The sequence below is a fragment of the Dendroctonus ponderosae genome, unplaced genomic scaffold, assembly GCF_020466585.1.
Source record: "Dendroctonus ponderosae isolate FM_Combo_2020 unplaced genomic scaffold, Dpon_F_20191213v2 Dpon_F_20191213_8, whole genome shotgun sequence".
NCBI lineage: Eukaryota > Metazoa > Arthropoda > Insecta > Coleoptera > Curculionidae > Dendroctonus > Dendroctonus ponderosae.
Genome location: NW_026019016.1, coordinates 10,973,905 through 10,990,439, shown reverse-complemented (window position 1 = coordinate 10,990,439; position 16,535 = coordinate 10,973,905). Strand labels below are relative to the sequence as shown.

At 34.8% G+C, this 16,535-nt stretch overlaps 4 protein-coding genes across 5 annotated transcripts; 2 read left to right on the top strand and 2 right to left on the bottom strand.

The window, feature by feature from the left end:
- The first annotated feature begins 2,443 nt into the window (after window positions 1–2,443).
- On the top strand, window positions 2,444–3,999 carry LOC109536190 (F-box/LRR-repeat protein 16). The gene is made up of 4 exons (XM_019902303.2): window positions 2,444–2,838; window positions 2,895–3,090; window positions 3,144–3,292; window positions 3,355–3,999. Exons 1-4 carry the CDS (start codon window positions 2,538–2,540, stop codon window positions 3,501–3,503), a joined length of 795 nt encoding a protein of 264 aa, XP_019757862.1. The 5' UTR covers window positions 2,444–2,537; the 3' UTR covers window positions 3,504–3,999.
- LOC109536191 (DNA-directed RNA polymerase III subunit RPC8) lies at window positions 3,998–5,867 on the bottom strand. The gene is made up of 4 exons (XM_019902304.2): window positions 5,655–5,867; window positions 5,418–5,601; window positions 4,544–4,803; window positions 3,998–4,486 (listed from the first exon to the last, which is right to left on the bottom strand). The coding sequence occupies exons 1-4, from the start codon at window positions 5,805–5,807 to the stop codon at window positions 4,436–4,438; spliced, it is 648 nt and encodes a 215-aa protein (XP_019757863.1). The 5' UTR covers window positions 5,808–5,867; the 3' UTR covers window positions 3,998–4,435.
- Window positions 5,868–6,774: 907 nt separating this feature from the next.
- On the top strand, window positions 6,775–10,006 carry LOC109536181 (threonylcarbamoyladenosine tRNA methylthiotransferase). Its single transcript, XM_019902288.2, has 11 exons — window positions 6,775–6,887; window positions 7,062–7,188; window positions 7,243–7,457; window positions 8,030–8,166; window positions 8,270–8,389; window positions 8,478–8,642; window positions 8,696–8,969; window positions 9,025–9,225; window positions 9,306–9,381; window positions 9,448–9,687; window positions 9,788–10,006. Exons 1-11 carry the CDS (start codon window positions 6,865–6,867, stop codon window positions 9,860–9,862), a joined length of 1,653 nt encoding a protein of 550 aa, XP_019757847.1. The 5' UTR covers window positions 6,775–6,864; the 3' UTR covers window positions 9,863–10,006.
- A 143-nt stretch (window positions 10,007–10,149) lies between these two features.
- On the bottom strand, window positions 10,150–14,662 carry LOC109536204. 2 transcript variants are annotated; one of them, XM_019902316.2, is made up of 6 exons: window positions 14,473–14,662; window positions 12,512–12,648; window positions 11,541–11,812; window positions 11,250–11,437; window positions 10,757–10,956; window positions 10,150–10,436 (listed from the first exon to the last, which is right to left on the bottom strand). In XM_019902316.2, the coding sequence occupies exons 2-6, from the start codon at window positions 12,615–12,617 to the stop codon at window positions 10,336–10,338; spliced, it is 867 nt and encodes a 288-aa protein (XP_019757875.1). In that variant the 5' UTR covers window positions 12,618–12,648; window positions 14,473–14,662; the 3' UTR covers window positions 10,150–10,335. The 2 variants fall into 2 exon arrangements, with proteins under 2 accessions (XP_019757875.1, XP_019757874.1); XM_019902315.2 differs by lacking the exon at window positions 14,473–14,662 and having other exon boundaries at window positions 12,512–12,795.
- Window positions 14,663–16,535: the final 1,873 nt, after the last annotated feature.

Below are 16,535 nucleotides of genomic sequence, written 5' to 3'. Positions count from 1 at the left end.
TATTGCAAAATTAAACTTTAAAGAATCCAACTCATTCATGAAATCTAAATCAAATAAGCCGCTGGCCGATTTACTTCATGGCCATGAGGTGGCCCTAAGGAAAGCGCCGTTGGCCGTAAACCCTTTTTAAAACGGCACTGCAGAAGATTAAATTTTCATGAAAGTAAACCCCTTTTAAAAGCGCACGGTAGAAGTCGAATGTTGCTGAAACTGGGCGAGGTAGGAATAAATAGAAGAACAGCATAAAATATTACAAAGCTTTAGGGATTGGAAAACCAGCATATGACTGTGCAATGTCTTCAATGTCTCCATATAAAACAACAGGGAAATTGAGTTGATTTTAGCCTGATTAAAAACCATCGACATCCAGAATAAATTATGAATTTGCGTATAAAATTGCCTTTAACCGGTCTAGTCGACCTAATAGAGCGGGATGCGCTCTAAAAAAATCGCATCAACTTTTGCAAACGTGGGCGCTGCCGCTAGTAAGCCCCGCTGGCTTATTCAAGCATTATTCAAGCTTTGAGACCGACGTCCCGATTACCGGATTACCGGCTATTTGTTCCCTGAATAGTCCCGAACTCGATACATTTAAGCTGTAACTCACCAATAGTGTGAATTCTAGTGTGTTTAAAGCAGCAATAAAATGTTTTAAGCCTTATATGAACGAAAATTAGCAAGGTGCAATGAGATAACGGAACAGGGACTATGGCAGTCGTGCATAAATAATCGAAAAGTTTTATAAAAATTGTCTTTAATCCTGATTTTTTCCGGATTAGTAAATATTGGTCTAGTAATGGGGAATTTTATTTAACTGCACTCTTTCCTTGATATTTTTTAGTAGCGATTTGAAATTACCATTTTTAGGACAGGCGTGATTCTAAATAAGGTTCTGAAAGTTTCATAGACGTTGCTCTAAATTTCGACTTTTACCAGATTAGATCAGTCTCAAAATGGGCGATTTTATTGAACTGCGCTCTTCTTAATTAATTTGCATCTTCCAAACGAAAACCAGTAGCAATTCGAAATTCTCACTAATTTTAGAAGACACTTGATTCTAAAGATTCTGAAAGTTTCATAAACATTGTCTTTAATCCTGATTTTTTCTAGATTAATAAATGTCTCTCGCAATGAGTAATGCTATGCTACTGAGCTCTCCCCTTTAAAAGCGTACATCTTACAAACAGAAGCAAATAGCAGTATGAAACTATCACTATTTTTAGAAGAGATTTGATGCTAAAGATTATGAAAGTTTTATAAAAACTGCTGAAAACATTAATTTTTATCAGATAAGTAAATCTCAAAATTTATTAATTTTTTTCGATTTTATTCAACTGTGGTCTCCCATTGAAAACCTTACAGCTTCCACACTAAAGCAACGAGCAATTTGAAATTATCGATATTTTTAGACACTTGATTCTGAAGATTCTTAAAGTAAGTTTCATAAAACTAGAAATCAGAACCCTGATTTTTACCAGGTACCAGTAAATATTGGTATAATAAAAGGCGATTTTATTCAGCTGCGCTCTCCCCTTTAAAACTTTACAGCTTTAAAGCAAAGCAAGTACCATTTTTTTATTATCGCTATTTTTTGCAGAAACTTGATGCTAACGATTTTGAAAGTTTCAGAAAAACTGCTCGGACTGCTGATTTTTACCAATTTAGTAAATTCGGTATTAAAATGTGTGATTTTATTCAACTGCGCTCTCTCCTTTAAAAGTTTGCATCTTCCAAAATGAAGCAAACAGCAATTTTAAATTTTCACTATTCTAGAGAAAACACCTGAGTTTAAGGATTCTGCAAATTTCTTACAAGTTGACGGGAATCCAGATTTTTTTCCAGATTAGTAAGTATCGGTCTCAAAATGGGCGATTTTATTCAGCTGCGCTCTCCCCTTTAAAATATTGCATTTTCCAAACTGAAGCCAGTAGCAATTCGCAATTATCACTATTTTTAGAAGACACTTGATTCTAAATATTATCAAACTTTCATAAACACTGCTGAGAATCCCGATTTTTACCAGATTAGCAGTTTCAAAATATTCAGTTATAAAAATTCGCGACTTCCTGAATAGTCCCAAACTCTGAATACTCTAACCTGGGTAACACTGTGTTGAGTTGCGCTTTTAAGTTGTCGCCTCTCTCTCAGTTAAATGAGTTATAACTCATTCAGTAAAGCGGATTAAAGCTTTACGAGACCCGAAACCAGAATAATCTTAAAAAAATTATCAACATTTTTTATGAGTAACGTTTGCCGACTTTGTTCAAACTAAAAAAAAGTCCTCAACATTTTTTATGAGTAACGTGTTACTACTTTATCCAAACAACTAAAGAAAAGGTCACCTCATTTTTTTCGTTTTTATAAGTAAAGTTTTCCCAGCAACGGAACTGAGTCACTGCGAGGTGCGTTGGGTTGGCGCATCGAGCTATTTGCGCAGCAATGCGCCATCTAATAAAAATTCATTGAGTTACCCAGGCCTACTCTAAGGTGTAACTATCCAACTGTGTCAATGCTAGTGTGTCTTAAACGGCAATAAAATGTTTCAGGCCTTATATGAGCTGGAATTAGCAGGGTGCAATGAGATAACGGAACAAGGACTGTGGCAGTGCCTGCATCCGCGGATAGTGTCCTTAACACTCACCGACTGCATAAATGTGGCAGATGAAGCTGTGGGAGCGGTAGCTCAGCTTCTACCTGCCTTGTACGAGTTTCAGCTACAAGCGTATCATGTTACTGATCAAGCGCTCGGGTACTTTTCTCCGAAACAGGGCAGCTCCTTGGGCGTGCTCAGGCTCCATTCTTGTTGGGAGATTACCAATCACGGCGTGGTCAATATTGGTAGGCTGGTCCAAGGCGTTTTATAAATCCCTCATTGACCGATTGTTTTCTTCTAGTACATTCTCTGCCGAATTTGACCGTGCTGAGCCTGTCGGGCTGTAGCAAGCTAACGGATGATGGTGTAGAGCTCATAGCGGAAAATCTGCAAAAGCTGCGTTCATTGGATCTGTCTTGGTGTCCTAGAATAACCGATGCTGCCTTGGAGTATATCGCTTGCGACCTTAATCAACTAGAGGAACTCACTTTAGATAGGTAAGTTAATGGCTTGTTCTCACTTGTCCTCCTCAATGGATGAATTGTTTCAGATGCGTTCATGTGACTGACATAGGTATAGGCTATATCTCGACTATGTTATCCCTTCAATCGCTATATCTACGATGGTGCTCACAAATCAGGGACTTTGGATTGCAACACTTGTGTGGAATGAGGAACTTGCAAATACTATCCCTGGCAGGTCAGTGTTTTAAAAAAATCAGTCGATTCTACAACCTAAGTTACTCTTCTGGATTATTCCAGGCTGTCCCTTACTGACTTCAAACGGACTCTCCAGTCTGATACAGCTGAGGCATATGTGCGAACTAGAGCTAACCAATTGTCCAGGAGCATCCAGGGAGCTATTTGACTATCTAAAAGAGCACCTTCCGCGTTGCCTCGTTATAGAATAAATATCGTTACATGTGATTTATTTATTCCTGGACTTCAGGGCACTGGACAACGTGCTGTTGAATTCTATGAATAAATGGCGAAACTAGTTTATAGAACGGTAGAGCGTGTATACCAACGTCAATCAACCTAACTACTACTAGAACCGCAATACCGTAAATGTTTACTGAGCTTTAATGCCACTTTGGGAGCTTGTTGCGTTTTAACTACCAACTTTCAGGTTCGATTGAACGATTTAACCAACCTTTCCAGTAGCATATTGTAGTAAAATCTATTGCAAGAGACTTTGTTTAAAGTGTGCGGAAAAATGTGTCCTTCATCTACTGGCAAATGAGTAAAAAAACATGTTTTGTGTGCAATTTTCTACACCTACGGATTTAATGTTATAGCCCACCAATATCGGCCATTCCTCATTCTTCGTTCGTGGATTATATTATATATTCAATTATACAATGGGGGCTATATCACATGTGCAATAAAATAATTTCCTGAACTGTACAGTTTTTTGTTTCGATTTTATTTCTGGATCTGAACACTTATTTACAAACCACGATTATATCTACCAACCCAAACCAGAACGATCTTATGTGTTTACATACTAATGCTAACTGCTATAGAACTAGGGTTGGTTTTTTAAATGATTTTCCAGTACAAACGCCATGAATCTCACATATTAAATTTATACTAGACTGAACAGTTTGAAGCGCGCCAGAAATTAATTTAATAAAAAAGTCAATTATAAATCTATAGATTTCCAATTAGTTTCAACTTTATAGTGTCTTAATTCGTGCATTGATTTCCTATCATTCTGCTAAAGCAGCCCTTGTATAAAGAGTGTTATTGGCTAATAAAATAGATATTTTATAAAGAAAATTGTACTAGTTCCTAACTATATATCACATTATAGAGATGCCTTGAGGCTTCGCTTCTAAGCCTAGTTGCTCCACCAGGATATGACCCCAAGACCAGGCTCATTTATACTCCCCTGAAACAGAAAATCAGCTTTAAAAAAACTCACTAATCCATATATCACATAACGTACAATCAGGCTGTAGGGTACTTTATTTTCCGTCGTTTCTTCGGCCTCTTGCATTATCGCAGGCCCTGCAGGACAAGTCTCTTCAAAACGTTCGCCGGTCACTCTAAACCTGATGGAATCTCCTGCGTCTATGAATAAATCATGCTTAGAACCATCTCCAACGTCGTATTCCCATACCCATGCTTGTTCTGTTTCATTGAACTTGGAAGGATATTGCAAAGCAATTGGGGGGATGAGGATGTCGTCGAAAAAGCCCAGAGTTACTGGAGAAAAAATCAAATTATTTTAAACAATTTCAATCGGTGAAGAGTTTAATCCCGATGGATTAATTTGGAGGAAATCAATCTAAAAAAAATATTATTTCTAAACAAGTGGACAATGAACTTTGGGCAGATGTAAACAAAGACGATGTAAAAATCGAGTGCAATAATTGATAAACACGTACAAAAACAAATCTCGCATTTTCAACATCCTACCGAAATCTTCAATTTTCTGGGATCAAAATATAACTAATAAATAGCCGCTTTCAAATTGAAACGTGGGGCCGAGTGCCCATTTGGAGGCAGAACTTTAGCACCATTTAAACGCTCGTTATAAGGCCGGTGGATCAGACTGTAGTCTAAGTAGGTGTCAAGTATCAGCTCAATAAACTGGTGAATTTGAATGAATGGCGGTCTGAAAGCCCGAAAAATCGGTATCAACGGCGACAGCCTTTTGGCATCAGCTCAATATTTTGAGAATTTTTCTTGGGGCTTGGTAATCAAGGAAACTGAATGAAAGAGACTGAAGCCCATTTAGCTCTTTTCCATTTCACAGTCAGGTTTTCTTATAGTTTTGCTATTTCAGGCCAGTCTTTGGATATCCAGCATTTTCTTACCATGTACACCTTCCTGACTGCAACTGCGGATTTTGCCGACCAAAATTTCTTCCATAAACGGCCGAAAAACGACATAACGAAAATGAACTATGGTATGAGAAGCCCCATCTCCTGGTATGATAAACGACTCCTTCAAGCTGGTGATATCGAACAAAGCAATGCAGAGCCCCACATTTAAAACCACCTACAAACAGTATTTTTAAAACATAAAAGCTTATTGTCCATACACGTTTTTACCTTGTTAGCTAGCTTTTTGTTCAATTCTATTTCTACAGCATTGTTAAGTTTAATGTGAAAGTGCTCGGGCAAAATCCGAGTAATATTTTTCATTTCGACTAAGATAAACATTTTAAATAAACAAATGTTCCACATCAAACACGCGATTTTCATGAATATTTCAGACCATAGATGAACACAAGTTTGAGACAGTTGATGTTGGTTGAGGTTAGATCTAGGATTTTGCTCATAGGGTCAAAGGAGAGATATTAATTTGGCAACTACCTCGTAGCAAAGCTATTAACGAAATAAAAAGAAGAAGAATAAGAAATATTCGACTAATAAGTTTCAAACAACTAGCAATTTGAAATTAACACCATTTTTAGAAGACACTTAACTCTAAAAATTCTGAATTTTATAAAAATTGCCCAGGATCCCCGCTTTTTCCAAATTAGTAAATATTGGTCTTAAATAGGTGATTTTATTCTAGTAAACTCTGCGCTCTCTCCTTTTCAAACTTCACATGTTCTGAACTAACGGAAGGAGCGATTTGAAAATTTCACCTTTTTTAGAAGACACTTAGCTCGAAAGATTACTGAAGTTTCATAAAAATTACCCACAATCTTCGTTTTTTCGTCAGATCAGTGAATATCGGTCTTAAATGGGTGATTTTATTCAACCGCGCTCTCTCCTTTAAAACTTTACATCTTCTAAACTAACGAAATTGGCGATTTGAAATGATCACCAGTTTTAGAATACACTTAACTCAAAATATTACGAAAGTTTCATAAAAACTGCCCACAATCTTCCTTTTTCCGATTAGTATATACTTAGGTAAATATCGGTCTTAAAATGAGTGATTTTATTCAACTGCTAGTAAGTAGCTATTTAAAATTATTAACATTTTTAGAAGACAGTTGATTCGAAAGATTACGGAAGTTTAATGGAAATTGCCTCGAATCTTTAATTTTGCAAGATTTGTATAACTCTCGAGCATATATTTATGTCGCTGAAGTAAGAGCTAAAGAAGCCTTTGAATATAAAACTTGTTTTTATTTTTATTTTTTATTTAGTTTTATATTCAAAGAAAGAAGCTATGAAATAAGTCTATGGTTTATAATTTGCAGGTTAAATTCACAGATCACAGTTGTCTTTATCTATGGATCACAGACTAACCTCTGTTAGTTTAGCTGTTCTTGCTTTTTTTGCTGCTTATTAAAACATTTGCAAAATGGATTTTGTGGGAAATTCTGGGTAATTATTTGCAAAATCTTGTCAAAGACTTCCTTAACTCGCAACTATCATTCATTGCATTTCGCATTTTTCACCTGATAGTCGACTATTCAAAATTCCTCTGAAAATGTATAACAATGTTTGCATTCAGAACTGAGTCAAATCAAAAAGGCTTCTACAACTAGAGATTTTCAGATCGGGCATAGAAGCCCCCTGCATGGAAATAGATGATATTGAAGATCTCATATCAGCTCAAGATATAACACCTAAAGAGCGATACAGTAGCAGGAAAAATGTGATAGTTAGAGCCCGCAAGAAGAACGTAAGGCTGTCATCACTCCACAGCTTAATAGAATCGAACAAATTGAACTTTTAGCAAGCTGGAAATGAAAAGGCCGTGGGGGAAAACATCCCAGGCGTTCAAAGTGTATATGTTAAAACTTGGGGATGTGCTCACAACAACTCAGATTCAGAATATATGGCTGGCCAGTTGAGTGCGTACGGCTATAAACTTACTGAAGACAAGTCAGAGGCAGATGTGTGGCTTTTGAACAGTTGCACAGTGAAGAATCCGGCAGAAGATCATTTCAGGCAAGGAATCAAATTTCTGGAGGCAGTTTAAGTGATTTTAGAAGAATTACTTGTTTATAACTTAACTCCAATTCCAACTACATAGCACCAAAAAGTACTTTATTATTCCTTGTTTGCAACTGACGGTGTGGCCCAGAGAAATTTTTAGTTAAATAGTATTACTTTGTTATTGGAGTCGTTATCATTTGATGCATTTTTAGTTTCAAAGCATTTAATATGCTATTATCTGAAACATCTCCATACAATCCTAAGTTAATGCGGGGTTTCCTATAGTTTTCCTGCTTTTATTAATTTCAATTTTCTGAACTTGGAAACATTCATCGAGCGACCTAAATTAGGTGTTTATCTTCATTTATAGAAGAACCAAATAAATAGGGGTTTTTTGCACTTCGCTTCTCTCGACCACAATGGTTTTTATCTAGAATCTCTTCAGTGGGTACTTATCTCCCCAGATAGAATTGGTCTTGATGAACAGAATTCTTAACAATCCCCGCAGATTTCCTCAAGTTCTAAAAACTAATTGACTGAAAACAAGAAGAAATTGATGCGACTTGAACTGCTAATGTTTTTAGAAACGAAATCGAATCTGCAAAGAAAATGGGCAAATATGTGGTTTTGGCAGGATGCGTACCACAAGGAGCCCCTAAATCATCGTTTTTGCATGGGTTAAGTATTATTGGCGTTCAACAGATTGATAGAGTTGTTGAAGGTAAAAATCTGGCTTTTATCTAAACAAACAACGGCGATATTAATTTTTTCAATATAAAAAAATAATTCTATTTACCTTTTTATCAAGTTTTTTTCTCTAAAAGTGGTCGAAGAGACTTTGAAAGGAAACACAGTCAAATTATTGGGCACAAAGAAGGAAAATGGTCGAAAAATCGGAGGCGCATCTTTATTGTTACCTAAAGTTCGCAGGAATCCTCTTATTGGTACGTTTTACTCTAGGATTAGCCGAAATAATCTGGTTGGTATTTCTGCAACTTTTCTGTATCTAATGATATATTAATAATGTCTTAGAGATCATAGCTATTAACACGGGGTGTCTGAATCAATGCACTTACTGCAAAACCAAACATGCCAGAGGGGATTTAGGTAGTTACCCGCCCGAAGAAATAGTTGCTAGAGCCAAGCAAGCTTTTGAGGAAGGTGTAGTTGAGATTTGGCTGACTTCTGAGGATACTGGTCAGTGTTGAATGATTAAAAATTAAGTGGATCTTACAAGACAGGTACTACAGGTACTTATGGGCGCGACATTGGCACTTCTTTGCCAGAACTTTTGTGGAAATTAGTTGAGGTGATTCCTGAAGGATGTCGTCTCCGCCTGGGAATGACGAATCCTCCATATATTTTAGAACATTTAGAGGAAATCGCTAAAATCATGCACCACCCTAGAGTGTACGGATTTTTGCATGTCCCGGTTCAGAGCGGCAGTGATCAAGTCCTAGCTGATATGAAACGGGAGTATTGCAGAGCTGATTTCGAGCATGTGGTTGAATTTTTACAGAAAAAGTAACAATTGCTAGTCGAAATTTGGTTGCAAATGGACAAAAAGTATTTATTTTAGAGTACCCGGAATGACGATTGCTACGGACATAATTTGCGGGTTTCCGACGGAAACGGAGGAAAACTTTGAGGATACGATGGCATTGTGTGCTAAGTATAAGTTTCCTAGTTTATTTATTAACCAATTTTTTCCTCGGCCTGGAACTCCAGCAGCTTTAATGACCAGAGTTGATCCTCAAGAAGTGAAAAAACGGACGAAAAGGTCACTTACATTTACACTTAAAAGTTGTTATTAATGAACTTTGCGTGCAACTAATATTAAAAATAAACATTTTTATCCAGGTTGACTGAGCTGTTTTATAGTTATGAACCATATGGACACAATGTGGGTGTAATTCAAGATGTCTTAGTAACTGAGGTAAGAATATTCGATAGCCTTGTCCATTTCAAGCCGGTATTTGAATCTATAATTTCGATTTGTTAGATTTCTCATGACAAAAAACATTACGTGGGGCACAATCGGTTCTACGAGCAAGTGTTGATTCCGATGCGAAGCGAACTGATGGGCAAATTGGTTAAAGTTCAGATAAAAAGTGCCACCAAATTTTCAATGATTGGTGAACCATTGAATGAGGTAGTTATGCCTGGACTCGCTAAACCTTTGGAGAAAGGAGCAGTATCTGGACTAAATACGGATGTGTATCTGGAGGAATCTGATAATAAGGTTGGTTTGCAGTTTTTTTCTTAATTAAGAGTTGGTTTTATAGTAAACCTATAAAATCAGGAAACAAAGTTGACACCTGAAAACCTTTTATTGTTTTCAGATATGGTTGCCTTTAGTGCTTATATTAGTAAGCATTATCATTCGATTATTATTCGCTTTCTTCGGAACATTTTGAATGAGTTGTTTAACATTCAAAACGCAAAGGAATGGAAGCATGTGATAATCGAATTTTCGCACTCCTGGGCAAGTGTTATATAATTAATTAATATATATTTGCCTATTCACAGTTGCTTTACAGTAAAATAAACTTATATGGATATTTGAGACTTAATTTTTCTATAGATTTACGCAAAAACCCTATAGAAATATTTCCTCGGATTTTTATGAAAAAGTGTTATGTCTAACCGCTTGAGTAGAGAATATTTTTCCCTTAAATTACTGGACTTTTTAATGTAATGTTTCCACTAAAAGCTTCTAAATGCTTCTGAAGGAGACCGAATCGCAATAAATCAGCAAAGCACAAAAAAATAAAAATTATACTTTTAACAATCTTTATTTCAACAAAAAATATGTACAATATTTCCAAAAATATTGAACCGAATTTTGGAAAGCCTATTTCTTACTAAGTACAAAATATCTTGCTTTTGATTACCCATACGATACTGTATAGCCCATATTCTTCATCAGAGTGTCCTTAATTGCTGGTTGCAGTTCTTTTTGCATGTATGAGGTCAACAGTGATCTTATACCTGAATAAATTAAATGTAAATTTGAATTGAAAATTAATTGTTTGGACAACAGTATACATATTTCCAATATTTTCCACTTTTCAAGGTTTCCCAGCATTTCGGCCAAGGCTAAAGTTACAAGTTTATGATTTAAATTGTCTGAAATCCCTTTCCGTAGTGGAGATATTCGAGATACGACTAGTTTAACCTTTGGTCGTATTTTTCCCTTTTTATGTCATTTAAATGGTAAGACTGTTGAACCTTTTAAAAAAATCCTATTATCTGGTCAGTTATTTTCATCCACTTTCCTGATATGCAAAGTTTTAGAAACAATGTCTTACCTCTTAAAAAAACATCTTCCATTTCACGACTGATTTCTTCATCATCTTCATCAAGCACAGCGCCACTTCTAGCTCGACTTCGTCTTAGTCCTGGTTCACATCCATACGCATAAACTGAGATGAAACCTGGTTCAAGGAAATGGCTGTCTGTTTTTACGTTGAATTGTCCCCTTTCACGTCGTATCGGCTCTGTGTGGAATCTAAAATGTGTGCGGGTTTTCCATTGTTGGTTTTTCAAATTCAAGTTGCCTAATTCCAAATACACTGTACTTCCTTTGGATGAAAGTTATTTAGGTAACCTTTCGCCACAGACATGCTGTAGAATCTTTACTGTGTTAATTTCTGTATCCTTTTCAATATCACCAAACCAAAACCATTACTTCCCGCCTTGCCCAATAACAACATGTATAGTTTTTTTCGAGTGATTGAATTGATTGCCAAAACATTTTTTCCAATTTGATCCTGTTCTGCTGGCCTAATTGATTTAACTTACCCAATTCCGGCTTTCCTTAGCCGTAAGATCATATTGCAACTCTCTTCAGGGTTGGGGGATAGTGGTTCTCTCTGCAGTTGACCATCATTGAACAGATTGACTCTTCCGCTTATAGTAAGATCGTTGAATAGCAATCTGGTTTCCAGGCTGTGATTAATGGGGTCAAAGCTGCATGTATCTACTCGAATCTAGAAAAGAAACTGCAAAATCAGTGTTTCTTTTTTCGGTAATTTACCCAGAAACATAATTTCGAAGAAGATTTCTTATTTCGTTTAGCTTAGCAATACTAACCCAGCTTTGTGAAGACGGCAGTCTGACCCTCATATCGGTAACGTACATGTCTAGTGGGGCGCTTCTTAAGGGTTGGTGGAGCGAGTATCCATTCAGCCTGAGTATTTTTTCCTTTGCTACTTGCCTGCGCCTGATTGTCTCCAAAGCCTTTTCCATTCTGTCTGTGCATCTTCGTCCGTACTCCTGATCTCGTTCTCTGTAGTCTGGATGGATATTATTCGCTCCTTCATGGGGCAATTGACGTGGGATGGGGTCAAATTGACGAAGGTCTCCTGAGAGCCAAAAACACATTTCATGCACCTGCAGTTTCTTCAGATTCTGCTTCAAGAAGTTAACCATATTTGTTTTTTATACTGTTATTTTCTCACTTCCTTTAATTCCTGTTGTATTTGCAGGTGTGCTTTTCAGATTAGAATACATACAAGATGAAACATTTGAGCCAAAAATTCAAACAAGCGTCAATATGATATAATACATATAATTTCTTATGTAAAGCTATGTTTTTGCATGAGGTCTTCCAGTTGCTCTAAAGACCCTAAGTGCATATCCTAAACAAGTAGATTATGTTTATGTATCAAAACCTTAACAAACGCCTTCAGCGTAATTTACTTAAGCGACTATTTTAAACGTGAGATTTGTTTTCTTTCGCAGTGAAAGGATTGTCTTGCCATTGTTTTCTTTAAGCATGCTCGCAGATTTCATGCTGAATTAATTTCTTAATTAGAAGAGCACCATTTACGTTTGTTATTAAAAGTTATAAAAATTACGGCTGTTTTTTTAATGATTTAAAACGATTTTAAAGCCCCGGAGCATAATAAGTTGTTTCTCTTTCGCAAAATTCGCAAGCAGGCTTTACTTAAAATTAAAAATACTATAAATTATTACTTTGCATTACACTTCCACTTGAAATCTTTATTTTGTTAAAGTTTTGAGTTTTGTATTTGTTTCAATACAGTAAAAATTCAACTTACCTTCTTCGTTGAAAATAATCTCGGCGTCTTCTGGCGGAACTAAGGCTGATCCGGTTTCAGTGAGACTTAATGCCCATAAGAACATCATCCACTTTTGCAGGTACATTTCCCAGTTTTCAAAGGCTAGCCATTAAAAGCTGCAGAAAAATAGTGCTAAATTGCTGCCCGTACTTGTTCTACTAATCGACTTTCAGTAATCACTTTTATTGCCAATATCATGGTCCCACTTAAAGAGTGTATTTCAAATTTTACCAAGGCCATTTGGCAGAAATTTCGAAAATTTATTTAGCAATTTGCATTACCGTGAGTTTGATTTTGCGTCAGCGCTGTGGAAAAAATGGTTTTTGGGCATGTTATAATTGTCGTAAGAGTTTGATAATGTTCTGAAACAAACAGATTATTTCAAATATTTTAAGTAGGTACTTAATTAGAAAGTTTGTCAATCTAACAGCAATCTTTGACCGCTATAAAAGTGTAGGTGTTTCTTTCTCTGATTATTTTGCTAGGTATTACTGCTTCTATTAGCTCCTGATTTGGGGATATTTTAAATATATATAAATGTCCCTATACCTATTTACAAAAACCCTTTATGTATATTAAGTAATGACTGGACTGTACGTAAGTATATTGCACTGTTGTTTGAATTTTTATCTTGAGATCTTTTGGTTTAAATGCAAGAAAAATTTGCAATCAAATGCGTGTTCTTAATAAAAGTAGGAGTGCAATTGTTTTAAGCAAATATTTTATTTTTGATAACTTCAAATTTTCCCAAATTAACTGTGTTTTTACTAGCCGATATTTTATTTTTACTAGATATTTTCTTTACATAAAATTCGAATAATAATTTTAAAAATAAACATTTTTATCTGTAGTTAGCTGTTAGCTTGGTTACTTGCATCATAGTTTGATTTAAAACTCATTTTGCTGTTTTCCTCAAATGTTTCCATATATGTATGTAGTTGCAGCACATTCTCTTTATATTTTTATTAATTTAATATTTGTGTATCTTGTTAAAATAAATGTTTTGTATGTATTTTTAAATGGTTTTGTATGCATATTTCCAAAATATCGAATATTAATCAAAAACGTTGTAGAATAAATGTTTTATTAATGTCTAAAATATTATAAGCTGGCGCCTTTTTCTTCGGTCAAATGTGTGCATCACCATCATATTATGTATTTGGTTCGACAGAAAAATTCCCTTTTTATAGCTTCAAACTTACATTCCAATTCCTGCAGGTATTAATATGTTTTTATTTTTCAAATACCGTTTTTTTCCATTAAGCTGGAATTATACGCGCCGTAACGCAAAACGTAATATGTACTTTACTTAATGAATGTTGGGGAATTATGTTGGGTAATTCAAGATCTTTAATGTTAAGCTGAAAAGTTCGGGAAAATATATTCGATTATATAGCGTCAATATGTTGGTTTGTGCGGAAATTTTCATATTTTTATTGTTGGCTTCTCTACCAACTGATAATATTTTTTATGGGTCATACGAGGTATCAACATTTTATTTTATTAAACTATCTCAATCAATCCATTTTCTAAGGATGTATATTTCCAAATGTACCTAATTAAAACAGCATTATCAGCTAGATGTTTAGAAGAAAATTGCTTGTTTTTTTCATTAAAATTTTAAGCAACTCAAATTAATAGCAAATAAAATACTACAATCGGCGAGAAACAATTATGACGGTATTATGAACAAAATAATAAAGTAATTACTAAATCAAAAGTTAAATATAGTGTATTTTCAGAAAGTCAATAACTAGTGTTTGAAACTATAACTTGTAAAAGTTTATTTTCATCTTCAATCAGTCGTGGCCTTAGTATTTTTTTCGAAATATGCAATTACTTACTTCTCCAATAAAAACTCATTTTAGTTTGGCAAACAAAAAAGTAAACGAGAAAATTATAATAATAATAAACAATATCAGTATAAGTATAAGTCCTACCTGCGAACGTATCCATAAACAAATAACAATAGACAAGTCACTTTTTCGGCCCGTTTTCCAATTCACTTTGACTTAGATTGAGTTTCGAAGTTTGGCAAAGAACGACTGACTAGCAAAATGACAAAATTCGACTTAAATTAGTGGAGAGATCCCGTATATTGTTTGATGCAATCAGAGCGTTAAAAGAAGTAAGATATACCGACGCGGTTAATGCTGAGAGGAAGCCGAGCTTTAGACTAAGCACTAAGCCATCGAAAGAGAAATTGTATTGTTATATAAAAGAAGAGTGGTACCATTCGTTTGTTATGATCTTTCATCTTTATGCGGCACGTTTTATTGAAATATTGAATTTTCTCTGTTAAAAATCGCGCGTGTTTAGTAACAACGTTTGGAGCTTTTAAGGATTACATTTTTTTAAATTGATAGCTGGTGTTTTTTTGAGGCAAATGTTAGATGTTACACAGTTAAGCTTAGTTTTGGATGACTTATTTTGCACTTACATTCTTGTGATCTCCCAAAATGCAGAAAAAATTATTTTGTCGCGAACTTTTTCTGTGCTACTAAACTGCTCTGTGCTATTAAACGGTGTGATTTTTAAGTTAATTTTTCCTTTTATCAGTCGATAGAGCCGAAAAAAATAGGCGATATTTTTATTTACTATTTTCTCGAATTTGTAATTTGAAAATGAATGTACGGGGTGTTAAAATTAGCAATTACTACAGCTTTTTGCGCTCTTTGTACTGTAAAAATGTACTCACATCTCGTCAGGCAGACTTTCCTAACGACAATTTTTTCATATAAAAATAACACAAAAAATTTAGAGTATTTCTTTAGCTGCGAAAAGCATATATTAGAAGGTGTTTTTTAATTGTTTTCAAACAAACCAATTATTTAATTTATCTGTATAATACTGCCTATATTTTCAGCAAAGACTTTGTATTTCCTTCTCATGGTTTGCGTAATTATCCAACTAATGGTCAATTGTATTGATAAAATTTCGCCATTGTCACTAATTAATTTAAATATGTTTTTAGTGTACTTGCAATAAATATAATTAGCATTGTTTTCAACAGAAATAACGCAATTCTAGAACATAAATCGGGTTATTATTGTTTTAATTATCTAATCCGCCAAACAATGGCCTATTAGAACAAATCAGTTGTGCACATTTGTTAGTATGTCAATAAAAATTGCTCACCTAATTTCCTTATTTTATAACGAATTAAATTATTATAAAGATGAAATWATTAAAAAAWTTCCTCTGAAAAGACTGAGACACTTAACTCTTTTATTTTTCAAACCTCTACTCAAGACTCGATAGAACTKAAGCAAACACAGTGCTTTTGTTAAGGAAAGGAGCTACACAGTGCATACTTTTAAAACTGCGAAATATGAGGTCAAGTAAGGTTGCATAAGTGAAAGATCGAAAGATTTTCGGAAAAATATCACAATTATAAGCTTTGGGGAAAATTTGTTATGTTTTCAAGGAATCCACTATGGTTGCATCGCCCTGTATCTAACCTGATTTAGATATGGTTTAAAATATTGAAAATAATTTACCAGCAGTAGGTAACATGAGGTTAAAACTAGCGAAATCTGCAGTTTTATAACAGCCATTGCATGATGTTTGAACGGTTTTTCACTGTACGTCTGTACTGTTTAAAAACTAATTTAACCGTTTTTGTCTTATTATGTGAATTTAAGAATTTGAGTAACTTTTCGGAATGTAATTGAAGTAATAAAAAAATCGATAGGCTTGAATCTACTTTGATGTGTAGCAACTGCCTATATACAGTAGAGGTAAAAAAAGTACCGAAAAGCGGTAATTTACTGGATGACCGTACATCTGGTCCAAAATGTGGTGAATTTAGTACGTCGAAATATTTGTTCTAGAATATTCTAGGAATTTACTCTTTTTTTACAATATTTTTTGTAAGAAATTGAAATAAAATTAATTCGTATACAAAAAATCGTCGCTTTGTGAGATGTTATCTTAATATACAGGGTGTCACACCGGAAACTGCCGCGATCGATTACATTTTTGAATTCTACTCCAAATTCTA